This window comes from Eptesicus fuscus, chromosome 2 (genome assembly GCF_027574615.1).
Source record: "Eptesicus fuscus isolate TK198812 chromosome 2, DD_ASM_mEF_20220401, whole genome shotgun sequence".
Taxonomy (NCBI): domain Eukaryota; kingdom Metazoa; phylum Chordata; class Mammalia; order Chiroptera; family Vespertilionidae; genus Eptesicus; species Eptesicus fuscus.
This window is the reverse complement of record NC_072474.1, coordinates 1,065,702-1,082,714: the sequence shown is the minus strand read 5'-3', so window position 1 is coordinate 1,082,714 and position 17,013 is coordinate 1,065,702. Positions and strand designations below refer to the sequence as shown.

Sequence of the window (17,013 nt, the reverse complement as noted above, 5' to 3'; positions counted from 1 at the left end):
GAATATGAGGAGGCAAGGAAACAGATCACAAACCAAAGAAATGGAGGAGAACAAGCGACTGGACATAGAGTTCAAAACCACAGTTATAAGGTTTTTCAAGAATTTCATGGAAAAGGCCGATAAATTCAATGAGACCCTCGAGGATATGAAAAAGGACCAGCTAGAAATTAAACATACACTGACTGAGATAAAAAATATTGTACAGAGACCCAAAAGCAGACTAGAGGATTGCAAGAATCAACTCAAAGATTTGGAATACAAAGAGGCCAAGGACACTCCTCCAGAGAAGCATGAAGAGAAGAGAATTCAGAAAGTTGAAGATAGTGTAAGAAGCCTCTGGGACAACTTCAAGCGAACCAACATCAGAATTATGGGGGTACCAGAAGAAGAGAGAGAGCAAGATGCTGAAAACCTATTTGAAGAAATAATGAACGAAAACTCCCCCCACCTGATGAAAGAAATAGACTTACAAGTCCAGGAAGCGCACAGAACCCCAAACAAAAGGAATCCAAAGAGGACCACACCAAGACACATCATAATTAAAATGCCAAGAGCAAAAGACAAAGAGAGAATCTTACAAGCAGCAAGAGAAAAACAGTTCGTTACCTACAAGGGAGCTCCCATACGATTATCAGCAGATTTCTCAACAGAAACCATGCAGGCCAGACGGGAGTGGCAAGAAATATTCAAAGTGATGAATAGCAGGAACCTACAACCAAGACTACTCTACCCAGCAAAGTTATCATTCAGAATTGAAGGGCAGATAAAGAGCTTCACAGATAAGAAAAAGCTAAAGGAGTTCATCACCACCAAACCAGTATTATATGAAATGCTGAAAGGTATTCTTTAAAAAGAGCAAAAAGAAGAAGAAAGATAAAAATTATGAACAACAAATACATATCTATCAACAAGTGAATCTAAAAGTCAGTGAATTAAAAATCTGAGGAACAGAATAAACTGGTGAACTTAATAGAATCAGAGGCATAGAATGGGAGTGGATTGATAATTCTCAGGGGGAAAGGGGTGTCTGTGTGGAGAGTATAGGAAGAGACTGGACAAAAATCATACACCTATGGATAAGGACAGCGGGGGGGAGGTAGGGGCAGAGGGGGATGGGAACTGGGTGGTGGGGAGATATGTGGGGAAAAAGGAGAAACAATTGTAATCTGAACAATAAAGATTCATTAAAAATAAAAAAAATAAAAAAATATATAATACTTATTAAAAAAAATCTTTTAAAAGAAGGAATAAACTAATCATGTAATTGCAAAAAAAAAAAAAAAACATAGTAGAATGTCTACAAATAATTGCCATTCTATTTTTCCCAGAGGGAGAAAAGGGAATAAAGATAATTGATCATATTCAGCAAAAGTAAAACATTTTAAATCTAAATAAACAAGCAAGATACAAAAAAGAAGACAACATATTGGTTATTTCAACCCATTAAATATAATGGGTTAATCTTTTAGTTAAAAGACAGACCTTCATATTAAATTAAAAACTAAGCCCCACCTATTTATGGTTTAGAGTTAGATACTATTTTCATAAAATATAGTTAAATAGAATCCAGATTTACCAAAGTATACCAATACTTATTTACCCCACAACTCCCAATATTATACTTTCAGCCCTTATTCTCTGAAATGCAGTCCTGCCTACCACAGCTTAATCTCAATAAGCCCAATATAAATTAATATTTTCCCACACAAACAAGATCTCATTTAGTGTTTCCTAGCTCACTGTATAGTACCAATATTCTTATAGTTGTGTGAACCAGAATATTAAGATTCATCCTTGACATTACTTCTTCCTCCTTGCCTCCCATTTAGCAAATCACTGACAGATCCTATTGGTTTTACCATCTAAATTTCTTTCATTTTAACTATAATGATTTCTCCCTACCATTATCTTACCATTCTAGACAAAGCAGCAAACATCTTTCTCCTCAGTACTAATACAGCCTCCAAATTAATCTTTCCATATTCACTCTTGCCCTCTGTTTTCTAATCCTAAAATGATCCCCAAGATTCCCATCTCCTGCTGTACAGGTTCTATATCACATGTACACAACCTAAGTGTGAGCAGGACTGTAACTATGATGGATTTCATTCCACTAATTGTCATATATTATACTAGTAGCCCATTTGCAGGAAATCCTGCAAGCGGCCGCTGTGGCCGCGTGCACTGCCGCAGCCGCTGCCGTTGCAGCCTCCACGCCTGCACCCGCGCGCCACTGCAGCCTGGCCCGCTCCGCCTTTCCCTCTGGCAGCCACCTTGCTTTCCGCTTTTCCTCCCTCTTCCTTCTAAGTTGTCTTCAGTCTTCACTCCTCCCTCCCTCCGCATATGCAAATTAACTGCCATCTTTGTTGGGTAATTTGCATACTCGCCCTTATTGGCTGGTGGGTGTGGCTTTGGCTGGTGGGCGTGGCTTGGTGTAGCGAAGGTGTGGTCAATTTGCATATTACTATTTTATTAGGTAGGGTGACAAAGATAAAGAGATTTTAAAGATTTCATTATGGCCCCAAACAGCTGACTTTTTTTTATTTTTTTAACTTATTTACAGGAAGATCATCCTGGATAGAGCTGACTTAATCAGAGGAAACTCTTAAAAGAAACTGATTTCTTTCATCAGAGATTCTCCTGCTGGCCTTGAAGAAGCAAACTGCTATGTTGTGAACAGGACTCTTGACAGCCAACAAGAAATTCGGGGTCTCAGTCCTACAACTGCAACGAACTGAATCCTGTCAACAACCTGTGAACTTGAAAGAGGATGTTGAGTCTCAGATGAGAACACAGCCCTGACAAACATCTTGACTTCAACCTGATGAAACCTGAGCAGAGTACCCAGCTAACTTGTGCCCAGACATGATCCATGGAAACTGTCAGATAATAAAATTGTATTAAGTGGCTAAGTCTGTTACACAGCTATACAAAACTAATATACTCGTTTCCAAATAACTCTTCACACTGCTGCCAGAGTGAAGAGTTATTTGGAAATTTCCATTGATCTTCAGATGAAATGCTAAAAGCCTTACGGACTGCTCCTCATTTTATACATAGCACATTTAATACCTAGCACATTTCTAAGCACATATTTCTAAACAAATATAAATAAAAAATAAAGCAGAGGCTATAAATATAATCTCAGAAAGCTAAATTTAAAGTTAAAATGTTTTATAATGAAAAAAATTGTTAAAGAAAATACAAAAGCAATGAAATCTTATGCAAAAACAGTTTGGCTTCTTCTGCTATTTAGAAAGGAGCTCTCAAAGTTGGACACTATAAAATATGACATAATATACATGACATACATAATGAAAATATGTAGACTTGTAGGTACAGTTAGGAGGGACCTAAAAAGTGGGATAAATGGATCAACGTCAGCCCATAAAGCATTCTCTACAGTTCAATCACTATTTCCCCACCCTTGTGTCTTCTAATCTCATATTGCTGTCCTATTTTTATAATTCTCTAGTTTCATTTCTTATCACTTTCATAAAATTACACTAAAATAATCAGATTTTCAATAGTTTCTTACTTCTATACACCTGGATAGTCCAATAATAATGGCTCACTATAGCAATAAATCTCATCTGGAAGCCTCACTATACAGATTATAGTTAAAGTCATAGGATTGGGTAAAATAATCTAAATAAAAAATACAGAGAGGAAAAAATAAAGACTGTGTCATAGGGCATTCCATCTTTCAAAGGTTAGAAAGAAAGGGAAAAAAAAGCAAACAGACAAAAAGTAAAAACTAAAAAAATAAACCAGGAGAGTCTGAAATACCAAAATATAAGAAACTGCCTCAGTGGTTGAGCATCAATCTATGAACCAGGAGGTCATGGTTTGATTCCCGGTCAAGGCACATGCCCAGGTTGTGGCTGTGGGCTCGAACCCCAGTGTGGGGTGTGCAGGAGGCATCCAATCAATGATTCTCTCTCTCCCTCTCCCTTCCTCTCTGAAATAAATAAAAATATTTTGTAAAAAAAAGAAGGAATAATCAATTGGGTCAAATATTGCTCATTTATAATTCTATTTATCATCTCTTCACCCCATATTAATAATATGAAACTTAAGAATGGTGAACAGATTATGAGCTTTTAAGAAAAATGTAAGACTAATTCCTTAAAATCACATTCAACTTTAAGTTTCCAAGTTGATGGAAAGTTCACAAATTTCAAAGGCCCAGAAATATTTCAATCAACACTTTTTCTTGTTATTTTCCTTTTGTGTTAAGAGAAATTACACTATCCAAACTTCTAAAAATTATCAGAGTACTTTGATCCAAAGAAAATCTACTCATACCTCTGCCAGTCTGTATGGTAAAATAAGCTTTTCTCCCACTGTCACAGTCTTCCTTGTAACTAATGCTTCAAATAGCACCTCTTCTTTAACCTGTACAGCAGAAAAGTTTAATATATAAGATTCATAACAATGGTTTGAATTATTTATTGAAAAGCCACATAGAGAAAAAAATTGAGATTAGCAAATAGTAAACAACAGAGTAAAAGAAAGACAATACACTGGGAATTTTAAATATTGGCCAAAGTGAAATGTAAGTGTCCTGCCCGGCCGGTTTTGCTCAGTGGTTGAGCGTTGACTCATGCACCAGGAAGTCGAAGGTTCAATTCCCAGTCAGGCTCAATCCCCAGTAGGGGGCGTACAGGAGGCAGCAATGTTTTTCTCTCCTCTATGTTTCTATTTCTCCCTCCCTCTCCCTTCCTATCTCTAAAATCAATTTTATTTTAAATGTTTTTAAACATGTATCCCACAGTCTCCACTCCCAGACCCCCCAAAAATAAGAAATCAAAGGGGTCTTTTTAAATTAAAGTTTTCATTCTGACCATAATGGAGAAACACGTTTTATTGTGTAGAATATGGAAAATATAAAATAGTATAAACAACATTTTAAGACGATCAATCATAATCTCCTAACCTGGAGAAAAGGACTGAACAGTAACAACACTTCTTGAGTTCCCGGAAAACTGCAGTTGGTACTAATTTATGTTTCAGTTGTTTATTTTATTCACAGACGTTAAAGTATAGATGTCTATATACCTTAACACAAAAGTCTACTACTTAAACTATACTCTAGAACAGCAATTTTCAATCAGTGTGCCTCAAAAATTTTTAAAACATGCAATACCTAACTATTTAGTCAGGGGCACTGACCTCTTTTCCCTTAGACTGTCAAATAAAACAATGTCAGCAGCCAACACAATAACCATCCAATATGAATGAAGCAAAATTATACCTATTTTTTGTCACATCAGCAAAAAATATATTTTTGGTGTGCCAGAGTTTTAGTAATTAGTTTATGTGTGTCATGAGATTTAAAAAGGTTGAAACCCTGTGAATAATGCTCACACATGCTAACAAGCAGACATATGTAAGAATGCCTATCATAATCCATAATAAGAAAAGTATAATATGATAATTAGACTGGACAGCTGAATGACCTTCCGGACATCATTCCAGATGTCCTTCCTGACGAAGCCACGGCGGCAGGGGCAAGGCAGAGGTGGTTAGGGGTGGTCAGGTAGGCATGCAGAGTGGTTAGGGGTTATGAGGCAGGCAGGCAGAATGGTTTGGTTAGGGGCGATCAGGCAGGCAGGCAGGCAAGCAGTTAGGAGCCAGCAGTCCCGGATTGCAAGAGGGATGTTCAACTGCCGGTTTAGACAGTTGGACATCCCCCGAGAGGTCCCAGATTGCGAGAGGGTGAAGGCTGGGCTGAGGGACCCTCCTCCTCCTCCTCCCCCTCCCCCGTGCACGAATTTCATGCACCGGGCTTCTAGTACTATTTATAAATTGAAAATTACAAACAATCTCAATCTCCACTAAAACAGATAAGCTATGTTGTTATATTCATAGAATGGAATTTTAAACAGCAACTAAAAAGAAGATTCTAGAGCAGTGGTTCTCAACCTTTCTAATGCCACGACCCTTTAATACAGTCCTCATGTTGTGGTGACCTCCAACCATAAAATTATTTTCGTTGCTACTTCATAACTGTAATTTTGCTACTGTTATAAATTGTAATGTAAATATCTGTGTTTTCCGATGGTCTTAGGCTCTACAGCAGCAGGGTTGCCTTAGACCATCGGAAAACACAGATATTTACATGACGATTCATAACAGTAGCAAAATTACAGTTATGAAGTAGCAACGAAAATAATATTACGGTTGGGGGTCACCACAACATGAGGACTGTATTAAAGGGTCGCGGCATTAGAAAGGTTGAGAACCACTGCTCTAGAGTATATAAATCAGCTTTGAAAAATCTCAATATCATAATATGGAATGAAAAAGTCAAGTTTTAGCATGATACACACAGTATAACATTTATATAAAGTGTGAAAACATGCAGAACAAAACTATATATTCTTTTTTAAAATTTTATTTTATTGTTTAAAGTTTTACAAATAGTAGTACATATGTCTCCTTTTTTTCCCCATTGACTTTCCCCCCGCCTCCCCTACCCCCCAGCACATGCCCTAACCCTTCCCCGCTCCCCTCAGTGTCTTGCGTCCATTGGTTATGCTTATATGCATTCATACAAGTCCTTCGGTTGATCTCTTACCACCACCACCACCACCACCCACCACCCCCCGCCAACTCTCCCCAGCCTTCCCTCTGTAGTTTGACAGTATATTCTTTATGGAAATATCTATTCTGAAAACATAAAATCAAGAATGGGAATGATAAACATCCAATTCATAATAGTGTTTACTTCTGGTGGGGGCAGAGCACACAGTGAGCTTCAGTTATATGCAGTGTCTTATTACTTGTGTAGGAGGGCTGTACGTACACATTCAGGTGGTTAAATCATTTTCTATATGTATTGTGCTGAAAATGTTCCATAATTTAACACAGAGAAAAAGAACATATGTAAAAACAAAAATTAATAGATTAAATGGCAGAACTAATATATCTAAAGGTCCATTATTTTGTTGTTGTTAATCCTCACCCAAGGGTATTTTTTCCATAGATTTTTAGAGAGAGTGGAATAGATGGGGAGAGGAGGGAAGAGAGAGAGAAACATGCATGTGAGAGAAACACATTGATTGGTTGCCTCCCGCACGTGCCCCAGTGCAGGGGCTTGAACCTGCAACCCTTGGGTACGTGGGCCGGCGCTCTAACCACTGAGCAAACAACAGCCAGGGCTAAAAGGCCCATTATTTGAAAATAACATACAGAAAGCTAACACCATAGAGAAAAACGTTTAAACATTAGCATATTTACAAAGAACACAAACATAATAAATTTTAAACATTTAATCAACACATGAATTCCTAGAAAAACACAAATTATCAACATTAACTCATGCCAGATTTGAAAATCCTAAATAATTAGCTAACACATAATAAACTGAAAGAACATCAAATATAGTTCATCATAGGGCTGATATCTCTCAAATTTTTATGGAATATAATATTCTCTGCTAATGTTTTTTTATTTATTTTTCTTTTTCGATTATAGTTTACACCCATTATCACTGTGCATCAGTTTCAAGTGTACAGCATAGTGGTTAGACAATCATACACTTTATAAAGTGTTCCCCCTGATATTTCCAATACTCAACCAGCACCATATATGGTTTTTACAATTATTGACTACTAGGAGCCCGTTGCAGGAAGATTTCTGCAAGCGGCCGCCTCGGCTGGTACACTGTCCCTCCCCGTCCCGCACGCCGCCGCCCGCCCCGCCCACGCTTTCCCTCCTGCAGCCGCCTTGCTTTCTGCTTTCCCTCCCTCTTCCTTCTATGCTGTCTTCAGTCTTCACTCCTCCCTCCCTCAGCGAATGCAAATTAAGTGCCATCTTTGTTGGGTTAATTTGCATACTCACTCTGATTGGCTGTGGGCGTAGCGAAGGTACGGTCAATTAGCATTTTTCTCTTTTATTAGTGTAGATATCCCCTATACTGTACTTTACCGGTACACCCCCATGACTACTTTATAACTTCCAATCTGTACTTCTTAATCCCTTCCTTTTCCACCAAGTCCCCAAAACACCCTCCCCTCTGACAACCATCACTCTGTTTCTTATCCATGAGTCTGTTTTTGTTTTGTTTCTTCATTTATGTTGTTCTTTAGATTCCACATATAAGTAAAACCATATGGTACTTTTCTTTCTCTGACTAACTTATTTCACTTAGTATAATACCCTCCAAGTGCAGCTTTTTTTTTTTTTAATTGCAGAAGAATCTGTAAAAGGATGAAGAACAACCTACCTCAATTTAAGAAGTTGGCTTAATGCTGGCACTGAAACCTGACAACAATTGTACACAGATCTACACGCTATGCACAAGCACACAAACAAAACTAATCTTGCTTCTATTTGATAAGCATCATAAGAAAATATTACTGAATTCATGACATACTTCTATAATTTTCCAAATGCCCTTAGTTATATATATATAAGTTTTAAAATGAATTAGATCTTTATTAATACAAAATAATTAGTACCCTGGGTGGTTTGGCTCAGAGGATAAAGCATCAGCCTGCAGACTGAAGCGTCCAGGGTTCGATTCCCATCAAGGGCACATGCCTGGGTTGTGGGCTCAATCCCCAGTGGGGGGCGTGCAGGAGGCGGCCGATCAATGATTCCCTCTCATCATTGATGTTTCCATCTCTCTCTCCCCCTCTCCCTTCCTCTCTGAAATCAATAAAAACATGTTTAAAAATAAAATAAAATAATTAGCAATGGGTTCAATATCCAATATACAGTGTTTCTCATAACCACCTAATTGAAAAGCTGATACATTTGTTAAAAAAAAAACATTATTTATGTTGTTTCATCAGATATTAAAATATACTAAAAAAAATGCTAAAAACAGTTTTTGGTAATGGTGATCGTTATAATAGCTCAAAACAAAAATATGATCCACAATTACCTAGTTAATCTATTAGAGCTTGTTCTCTTTCAATAATTTCAGGATTATCTATCCCAAAAAGAGTTTAGTAAACAGGCCCAGCCGGGTGTAGCTCAGTGGTTGAGCATCGACCCAGGAACCAAGAGGTCGCCGGTTCAATTCCTGGTCAGGGCATATGCCCAGGTTGCGGGAGCGTGCAGGAGGCAATGATTCTCTCTCATCATTGATGTTTCTATCTCTCTCTCCCTCTCCCTTCCTCTCTGAAATCAATAAAAATATATTTTAAAAAAAAGAATTTAGTAAACAGGAGACTTAAAACATTTACTATTGTCTCATGTAACTATAAAAAGTAATTTGAAAAATAAATTAATTAAACCATTATTTTTTTTTAAGATTTTTTTAATTGATTTTCAGAGAGAGTGGAAGGGAGGATGAAAACATCCATGTGAGAATGAAACTAATGAGCTGCCTCCTGCATGGATATTGAGCCTGCAAAATCAAAGTAGCAAATTTTTGTTGCAGGGCACACACCCAACCAACTGAGCCACACTGGCCAGGGCAAATTAAACTATTATCTTAAATGTTTTCTTACTTTTTAAAATATATTTTTATTGATTTCAGAGAGAAAGGAAAAGGGAGCGAGAAATAGAAACATCAATGATGAGAAAGAATCATTGACAGGCTGCCTCCTGCATGCCCCCGACTGGGGAGCGAGACCGAAACACAGGCATGTGCCCTGACTGAGAATCAAACTGTGATCTCCTGGTTCGTAGGACGATGCTCTATCCACTGAGCCACACCAGCTGGGCAATCAATTTTTTTTATTTCTTTATTGTTGAAAATATTACATGTCTCCTTTCCCCCCACCCTGACCTCACCCCAGCAGTTCCCACCCCCCAGCACATGCCCTCACCCCCCTACTGTGTGTGTCCATTGGTTATGCTCGTATGCATGCATACAAGTCCTTTGTTTGCTCTCTTACACCCGTCCCTCCCCTGCCGTCCCTCTGAGGTTAGACAGTCTGTTCGATGCTTCTATGTCTCTAGATCTATTTTTGTTCATCAGTTTATGATGTTCATTATATTCCACAAATGAGGGAGATCACATGATATTTATCTTTCTCTGACTGGATTATTTCGCTTAGCATAATGCTCTCCAGGTCCATCCATGTTGTTGCAAATGGTAATAGTTCCTTCTTTTTTACAGCAGCATAGTATTCCATTGTGTATATGTACCATAGTTTTCTAATCCACTCATCTGCTGTTTTAGGCTGTTTCCAAATCCTAGCTATGGTGAATTGTGCTGCTATGAACATAGGGGTGCATATATCCTTTCTGATTGGTGTTTCTAGTTTCCTGGGATATATTCCTAGAATTGGAATTACTGGGTCAAATGGGAGTTCCATTTTTAATTTTTAATTTTTAATTTTAATTTTTAACTACTGTTTTCCACAGTGGTTGCACCAGTCTGCATTCCCACCAGCACTGTACGAGGGTTTCTTTTTCTCCACATCCTTGCCAACACTCATCATTTGTTGATTTGTTAATGATAGCCTTCTGACAGGTGTGAGATGGTACCTCATTGTCATTTTGATTTGCATCTCTTGGATGATTAGTGACTTTGAGCATGTTTTCATATGTCTCTTGGCCTTCTGTATGTCCTCTTTCAAAAAGTGTCTATTTAGGTCCTTTGCCATTTTTTGATTGAATTGTTTGTCTTCCTTTTGTAAAGCTGTATGAGTTCTCTAATACATTTTGGAGATTAAATCCTTATTGGAGATAACACTGGCAAATATGTTCTCCCATGCAGTGGGCTCTCTTATTGTTTTGGTGATTATTTCTTTTGCTGCACAGATTTGATGTAGTCCCATTTGTTTATTCTCTCCTTAGTTTCCATTGTCTTAGAAGCTGAATCAGTAAAGATATTGCAATGAAATATGTCTGATATTTTGCTGTCTATGGAATCTTCTAAAATTTTTACGTTTCTCGTCTTACGTTTAAATCGTTTATCCATTTTGAGTTTATTTTTGTGTATGGTGTAAATTGGTGGTCTAGTTTCATTGTTTTGCATGTATCTGTCCAATTTTCCCAACACCATTTATTGAAGAGACTGTCTTGATTTTACTGTATGATCTTGCCTCCTTCTTCAAATAGTAATTGAGCATAATGGCTTGGGTCAATTTCTGGGATCTCTGTTCTGTTCCATTGGTCTATTTGCCTGTTTTTGTGCCAGTACCAGGCTATTTTGAGGACAGTGGCTTTGCAATATTGCTTGATATCTGGTACTGCCATCCCTCCAACTTTGTTCTTCTTTCTCAGGATTGTTGTGTCTATTCAGGGTCTTTTTTAATTCTATAAGAATTTTTGGCCAAAACCGGTTTGGCTCAGTGGATAGAGCGTCGGCCTGCGGACTGAAAGGTCCCAGGTTCGATTCTGGTCAAGGGCATGTAACTTGGTTGCGGGCACATCCCCAGTAGGGGGTGTGCAGGAGGCAGCTGATCGATGTTTCTCTCTCATCGATGTTTCTAGCTTTCTATCCCTCTCCCTTCCTCTCTGTAAAAAAATCAATAAAATATATTAAAAAGAAAAAAAAAGAATTTTTGGAGAGTTTGTTCTAGGTCTGTGAAATATGCCATTGGTATTTGGGCAACCATTATTTTAAAAACATTTTTTCTTGTAAAATAAATAAATAATACATGATATTAAATTAAAATAAATTTATATTTATCATTGAATGGAATCACTTTGGAAGTAGGGAAATTAAGTTAAATCTTAACTAAAGAGTTTACATTTTTTATTATACCAGTTACTGTACCTACCTTTTAATTTTATCTCAACAAAAGCCTTAAGACTACAATTACTATTATCAATTGTAACCAATAGAGCTTTATTTTTAATTGCTAACTAACTCTAGACAGGATACCATGGTAGGTGCTGTCATATCTTCTCTAACTCCTCACCTTTGAAGATATCTTCTTTCTGCTTATTACCCAATCTTTATTCCCAGAACCAGTCCAAACTATATATAACAAGAAAGATTTTTAAAAGCTTGTGTTATGCAGTGAGATTTGCTATCAAATCACATTTGCTGTTGGCCTAACTTTGACACTGGTAACCATTCTCAGGATTTGGTTTCTCCTTTTTTCCCAATACCTGAGTGCTGCTTTGAACTGCTTTCACCAGTCTCTCACCAAAGAAAAAATACTGCACTAGAACCAGAAACCTTGCTACTTGTTGATCACCAGCCACAATCCCTGTGTTACAGTTCCAAACGTTTGACTAAAACATTACTTATAATGCCTGACTGACAGCAGCTGTGCGACACTGCAGGTTGCCCAGGACCAAACCAGAGAGGGTCGGACCTGCATTACCACCATTTGGCCACCACCCAGAACTGAAATATCATTGCTGACATGTGCACATAAGGAACTGGTGGGCATTGAAATTGGGTCGCAAAAGAACTGTTGGTCCAGAAAGAAACTCACTACAGACTGATTCATTTGCCTGTCAGCATAACTATTATTGCTGGTCTCATTTTCGGTTCTTATAAGTGTATTTCTAGTATCACATGATCTCACTCATCTAGGGGAAATGATGAACAACATAGACTGATGAACAAGAACAGACCCAGAAACAAGGAGGCATCGATCGGACTGTCGGGCCTCAGAGGGAGGGTAGGGGAGGGTGGGGATATAGGGGAGAGATCAAACAAAGGACTTGTGTGCATGCATATGAGCCTAACCAGTGGTTAAGGACGACAGGGGGGTGGGGGCATGCGTGGGGAGGGGTATGGGATGGGAACGGGGGGATGAGGACAAATATGTGATACCTTAATCAATAAAGAAATTTTTTTAAAAAAGTAATATAGGAAACTAGAGGCTCATTGCACAAAATTTGTCCACTTGGAGGGTTCCCTCAACCCAGCCTGCACCCTCTCGCAGTCCAAGAGCCCTTGGAGGAGTGAGCCTAAGCCGGCAGTCAGACATCCTTAGCACTGCCATGGAAGCGGGAGTGGCTCCCGCCACCGCCACTGCACTCGCCAGCCATGAGCCCGGCTTCTGCCTGAGCAGCGCTCCCTTGTGGGAGCACAGTGACCACCAGGGAGCAGCTCCTGTGTTGAGTGTCTGCCTCCTGGTGGTCAGTGTGCGTCATAGCTACCAGTTGTTTTGCCAGTCTGTTGATTTGCATATTAGCCTTTTATGCTTGTGGGATGGGGCCAAAACTGGCTCTCTGACATCCCCCAAGGGGTCCTGCATTGTGAGAGGGCACAGGCCAGGCAGAGGGACCCCACCAGTGCACAATCAGGGCTGAGGAGGTTGGCCAGCCAGGGAGGGACCATGGGAGGGCTGCAGGGCATGTCCGACTTGTCTCACTCAAGTCCTGATCGGCCGGACCCCAGCAGCAAGCTAACCTACTGGTCAGAACGTCTGCCCCTGGTGGTTAGTGCACATCATAGCGACTGTTCAACCAGTTGACTGTCTGCCTCCTGGTGATTAGTGCACGTCATAGAGAGCAGTTGAATGGCCTTAGCATATCATTAGCATATTATGCTCTGATTGGTTGAACAGACTACTGTACATTTAGCATGTTAGGCTTTTATTATATAGGTTAGGCAGTTGTTTCTTGGTTTCATTTGTATAAGTTTCATAAAAATATAAGTACAGCTTTTGTTAATGTAATAAATCAGATTGTTGGTAATGTTCTTTATCTATTTGTGTCTCATTGGAAAAGGGTATATTTGCAAAGGAATGGCTGCTCCATGAAATAGAACATAGAGCAAGCATATTTGATACTTTGTATCTGCGGTTCCCCAAGTATGGACTGAAAACCCTAGGGGTTCTCAAGATCTTTTCAGAGAGCTCGTGAGGTCATAAACAAAATATCTGTTCAAAATGCCATATGGATCAATAGATTTTAGTGTAACAGAGTACAAAATGAACAATATAGTTTCATCTTCCACACAGCAACTAGCCTTTAGAAAACCACCAGTTTTATATATATATATTTATTGATTTTTTATAGAGAGGAAGGGAGAGGGAGAGAGTGTTAGAAACATCAATCAGCTGCCTCCTGCACACTCCCCACTGGGGATGTGCCCGCAACCAAGGTACATGCCCTTGACTGGATTCGAACCTGGGACCCTTCAGTCCACAGGCCAATGCTCTATCCACTGAGCCAAACCAGTCAGGCAGAAAACCACCAGTTTTAAGTTTTGGTGTAGTAGCACAAAAGAATGTCTTCAATGATCTGAAAAGACTATTCAAATACTCTTCCATTTTCCAATTTTATATCTGTATGAGATCAAATTTTCTTCATATACTTCCACCAAAATAACATATTGCAACATATTAAAGTCAGAAGCATGTGGACCTAACTGTCTACCATTGAGCAAGGCATTAAAAAGATTTCTAAAAATGTAAAGCAGTGCTACCTTCTCACTATATCTTTTTTCATTGTGAAAAAATAGTTACTTTTTATAAAATGTCGTTTATGTTAATATGTAATGGGTTTATGATGGCTACATTAAAATAAATTAAATATTTTAAAATTTAAAAATAAATAATAAAATAAAATGCCTGACTGAAATGTTCTCTGACCCTCATGACCTTCAAAACCAAACTCAACATCCTGGTAGAATTTCCACTGAGTGAGTCTAGTTCCAAATTAAGGTACTCCTCCCTTCTCCTGCCCCTTCTGCCAGGCTAACACATTCCATTGAAGTTAATAAGCAACATCCAGGCGTGTACAAAATAATAAACACTTTAAGGTCAGATAAACAAGAAAGAGGCATCCATTGCTCTCAGAGAACACCGCCACCTTATAATGGACATAAACTAGTTAACAATTAACTTTCTGCTACAAAAATAAAAATAAACTATCTTACATAGAAACTGATGGAGTCAGACCATTTAACAAGGTTAAGCCTCATGAGTTGGCACATGAACCAAGATTTTAAAGATGAACAGTATTTTAATATAAAAAAGCAAGCTATTCATAATTGCAAAAAAAAAAAAAACTGTAAACAACCAAGATATCCTTTAAGAGGTGAATGGATAAATAAACTATGATTTAGCTATACATGAAATATTACCCAGCAATATAGAGAAATGAGCTATTGAGACAAGAAGCTTCTGCCTGCCAGCTTGATCAACCCCTAACCGCTCCCCTGCCAGCCTGATTGACGCCTAACTGCTCCCCTGCCAGCCTGATCGCCCCCAACTGCCCTCCCCTACCAGCCCAATTGCCCCCAACTGCCCTCCCCTGCTGGTCTGGTCACCCCCAACTGCCATCCCCTTCAGGCCTTGTCACCCCTAACTGCCATCCCCTGCTAGCCTGGTCACCCCCAATTGCAGGTCTGGTTGCCCCCAACTGCCCTCCCCTGCCGAACTAATCTCATCCCCTAATCTCATCTCTGCCCTCCCCTGCCAGCCATCTTGTGGCGGCCATCTTGTGACAATGTGAGGGTGGCCATCTTGTGATGATGTCACGCAAAGGCATCACACCAACCTAGGCTTTTATTATATAGGATATAGCTAGACAAAAATATTTGCAGATATATGAATATACCCAGGTTAGTATACACACATATTTCCTTATTCTGTCAGAGGAGAGAGCCTATGAAAAATGATATCCCTTTCAAAATGAATCTGGCAAGACAAGAAGTTAGCTGGGAAGCATGAGAAATCATCACTACAGAAAGAAAGAATCCTATATAATAAAAGAGTAATATGCAAATTGACCATCATACCAACACACAAGATGGCTGCCCCCATGTGGACACAAGATGGCCGCCACAAGATGGTCAGCAGGGGAGGGCAGTTGTGGGAGATCAGGCCAGCAGGGGAGGGCAGTTGGGAGGGACCAGGTCTGCAAGAGAGGGCAGTTGGGGGCGACCAGGCGTGCAGGGGAGGGCAGTTAAGGGTGACCGGACCAGCAGAGGAGGGAAGTTGGGGGCAACCAGGCCTGCAGGGGAGGGCAGTTGGGGGGGACCTGGCCTACAGAGGAGGTCAGTTAGGGGCGACCAGGCTAGCAGGGGATGGCAGTTGGGGGTGATAAGGCCTGCAGGGGAGGGCAGCTGGGAGCGACCCGGCCAGCATGGGAGGGCAGTTGGGGACAATCAGGAATCAGGCCTAAATGGGCAGTCGGACATCCCTCAAGGGGTCCCAGATTGGAGAGGGTGCAAGTTGGGCTGAGGGACACACAACCCCACCCCTGTGCAGGTATTTCATGCACCGGGCCTCTAGTAAGGTAATAAAGACCTTGTTATGGAAAGAAGCATTGTAGGTTTCTATATAACTACTAGAGGCCTGGTGCACAAAATTCATGCACAGGGGAGGGGTATCCCTCAGCCCGGCCTGCACCCTCTCCAATCCGGGACCCCTTGGGGGATGTCCGACTGCCAGCTTAGCAGGGAGAGGGCCTAATGTGGCAGTCGGACATCCCTCTCATAAACCGGGACCGCTGGCTCCTAACCGCTCACCTGCCTACCTGTCTGATCGTCCCTAATTACTCTGCCTGCCTGCCTGATGCCCCTACTGCTCTCCCCTGCCAGCCTGATCGCCCTAACTGAGCTCCCCTGCTGGCTTGATTTCCCTCACTGCTCTCCCCTGCCAGCCTGATTCTCCTAACTGCTCTCCCCTACCGGCCTGATCACCCTAACTGCTCTCCCCTGCTGGCCCAATCACCCTAACTGCTCTCCCCTGCCAGCCTGATCCCCCTAACTGCTCTCCCCTGCCAGCCTGATCCCCCTAACTGCTCTCCCCTGCCGGCCTGATCTCCCCTAACTGCCTCTGCCTCTGCCTCGGCCCCGCCACCGTGGCTTTGTACGGAAGGACGTGCAGAAAGTCGTCCAGAAGTCCGGTCTAATTAGCATATTACCCTTTTATTAGTATAGATGAAGAAAGAAAAATTTAATATCCTTTTCTCCCCATCCATCTAGATACCCCATCTTCAAATAAAACAATCTAATCAAAATCTTAGCATGAGAAGAAATCTGAAATATAGAAGAAAAAGTAGCAAAGGCCTAGAATATTATGCCATCTTGAGTGAAATATTCATCCTATACAGCAAATTGAGGGATTATGGGTATCTAGGGCAAGAAGAGGCAGGGTAGAAAACCCAAATTTTCCAAACATTGTG

The 17,013-nt window shown here is 40.2% G+C and overlaps 1 protein-coding gene across 1 annotated transcript in view; it reads right to left on the bottom strand.

Moving 5' to 3' along the window:
• Positions 1-17,013, bottom strand: part of MYO9A (myosin IXA) — a 321,663-nt gene that overhangs the window by 213,913 nt on the left and 90,737 nt on the right. The window contains exon 9 of the mRNA XM_008151369.3: positions 4,309-4,398. Coding sequence (XP_008149591.2) covers positions 4,309-4,398 — 90 coding nt within the window. The remainder of the gene's footprint in view (positions 1-4,308; positions 4,399-17,013) is intronic.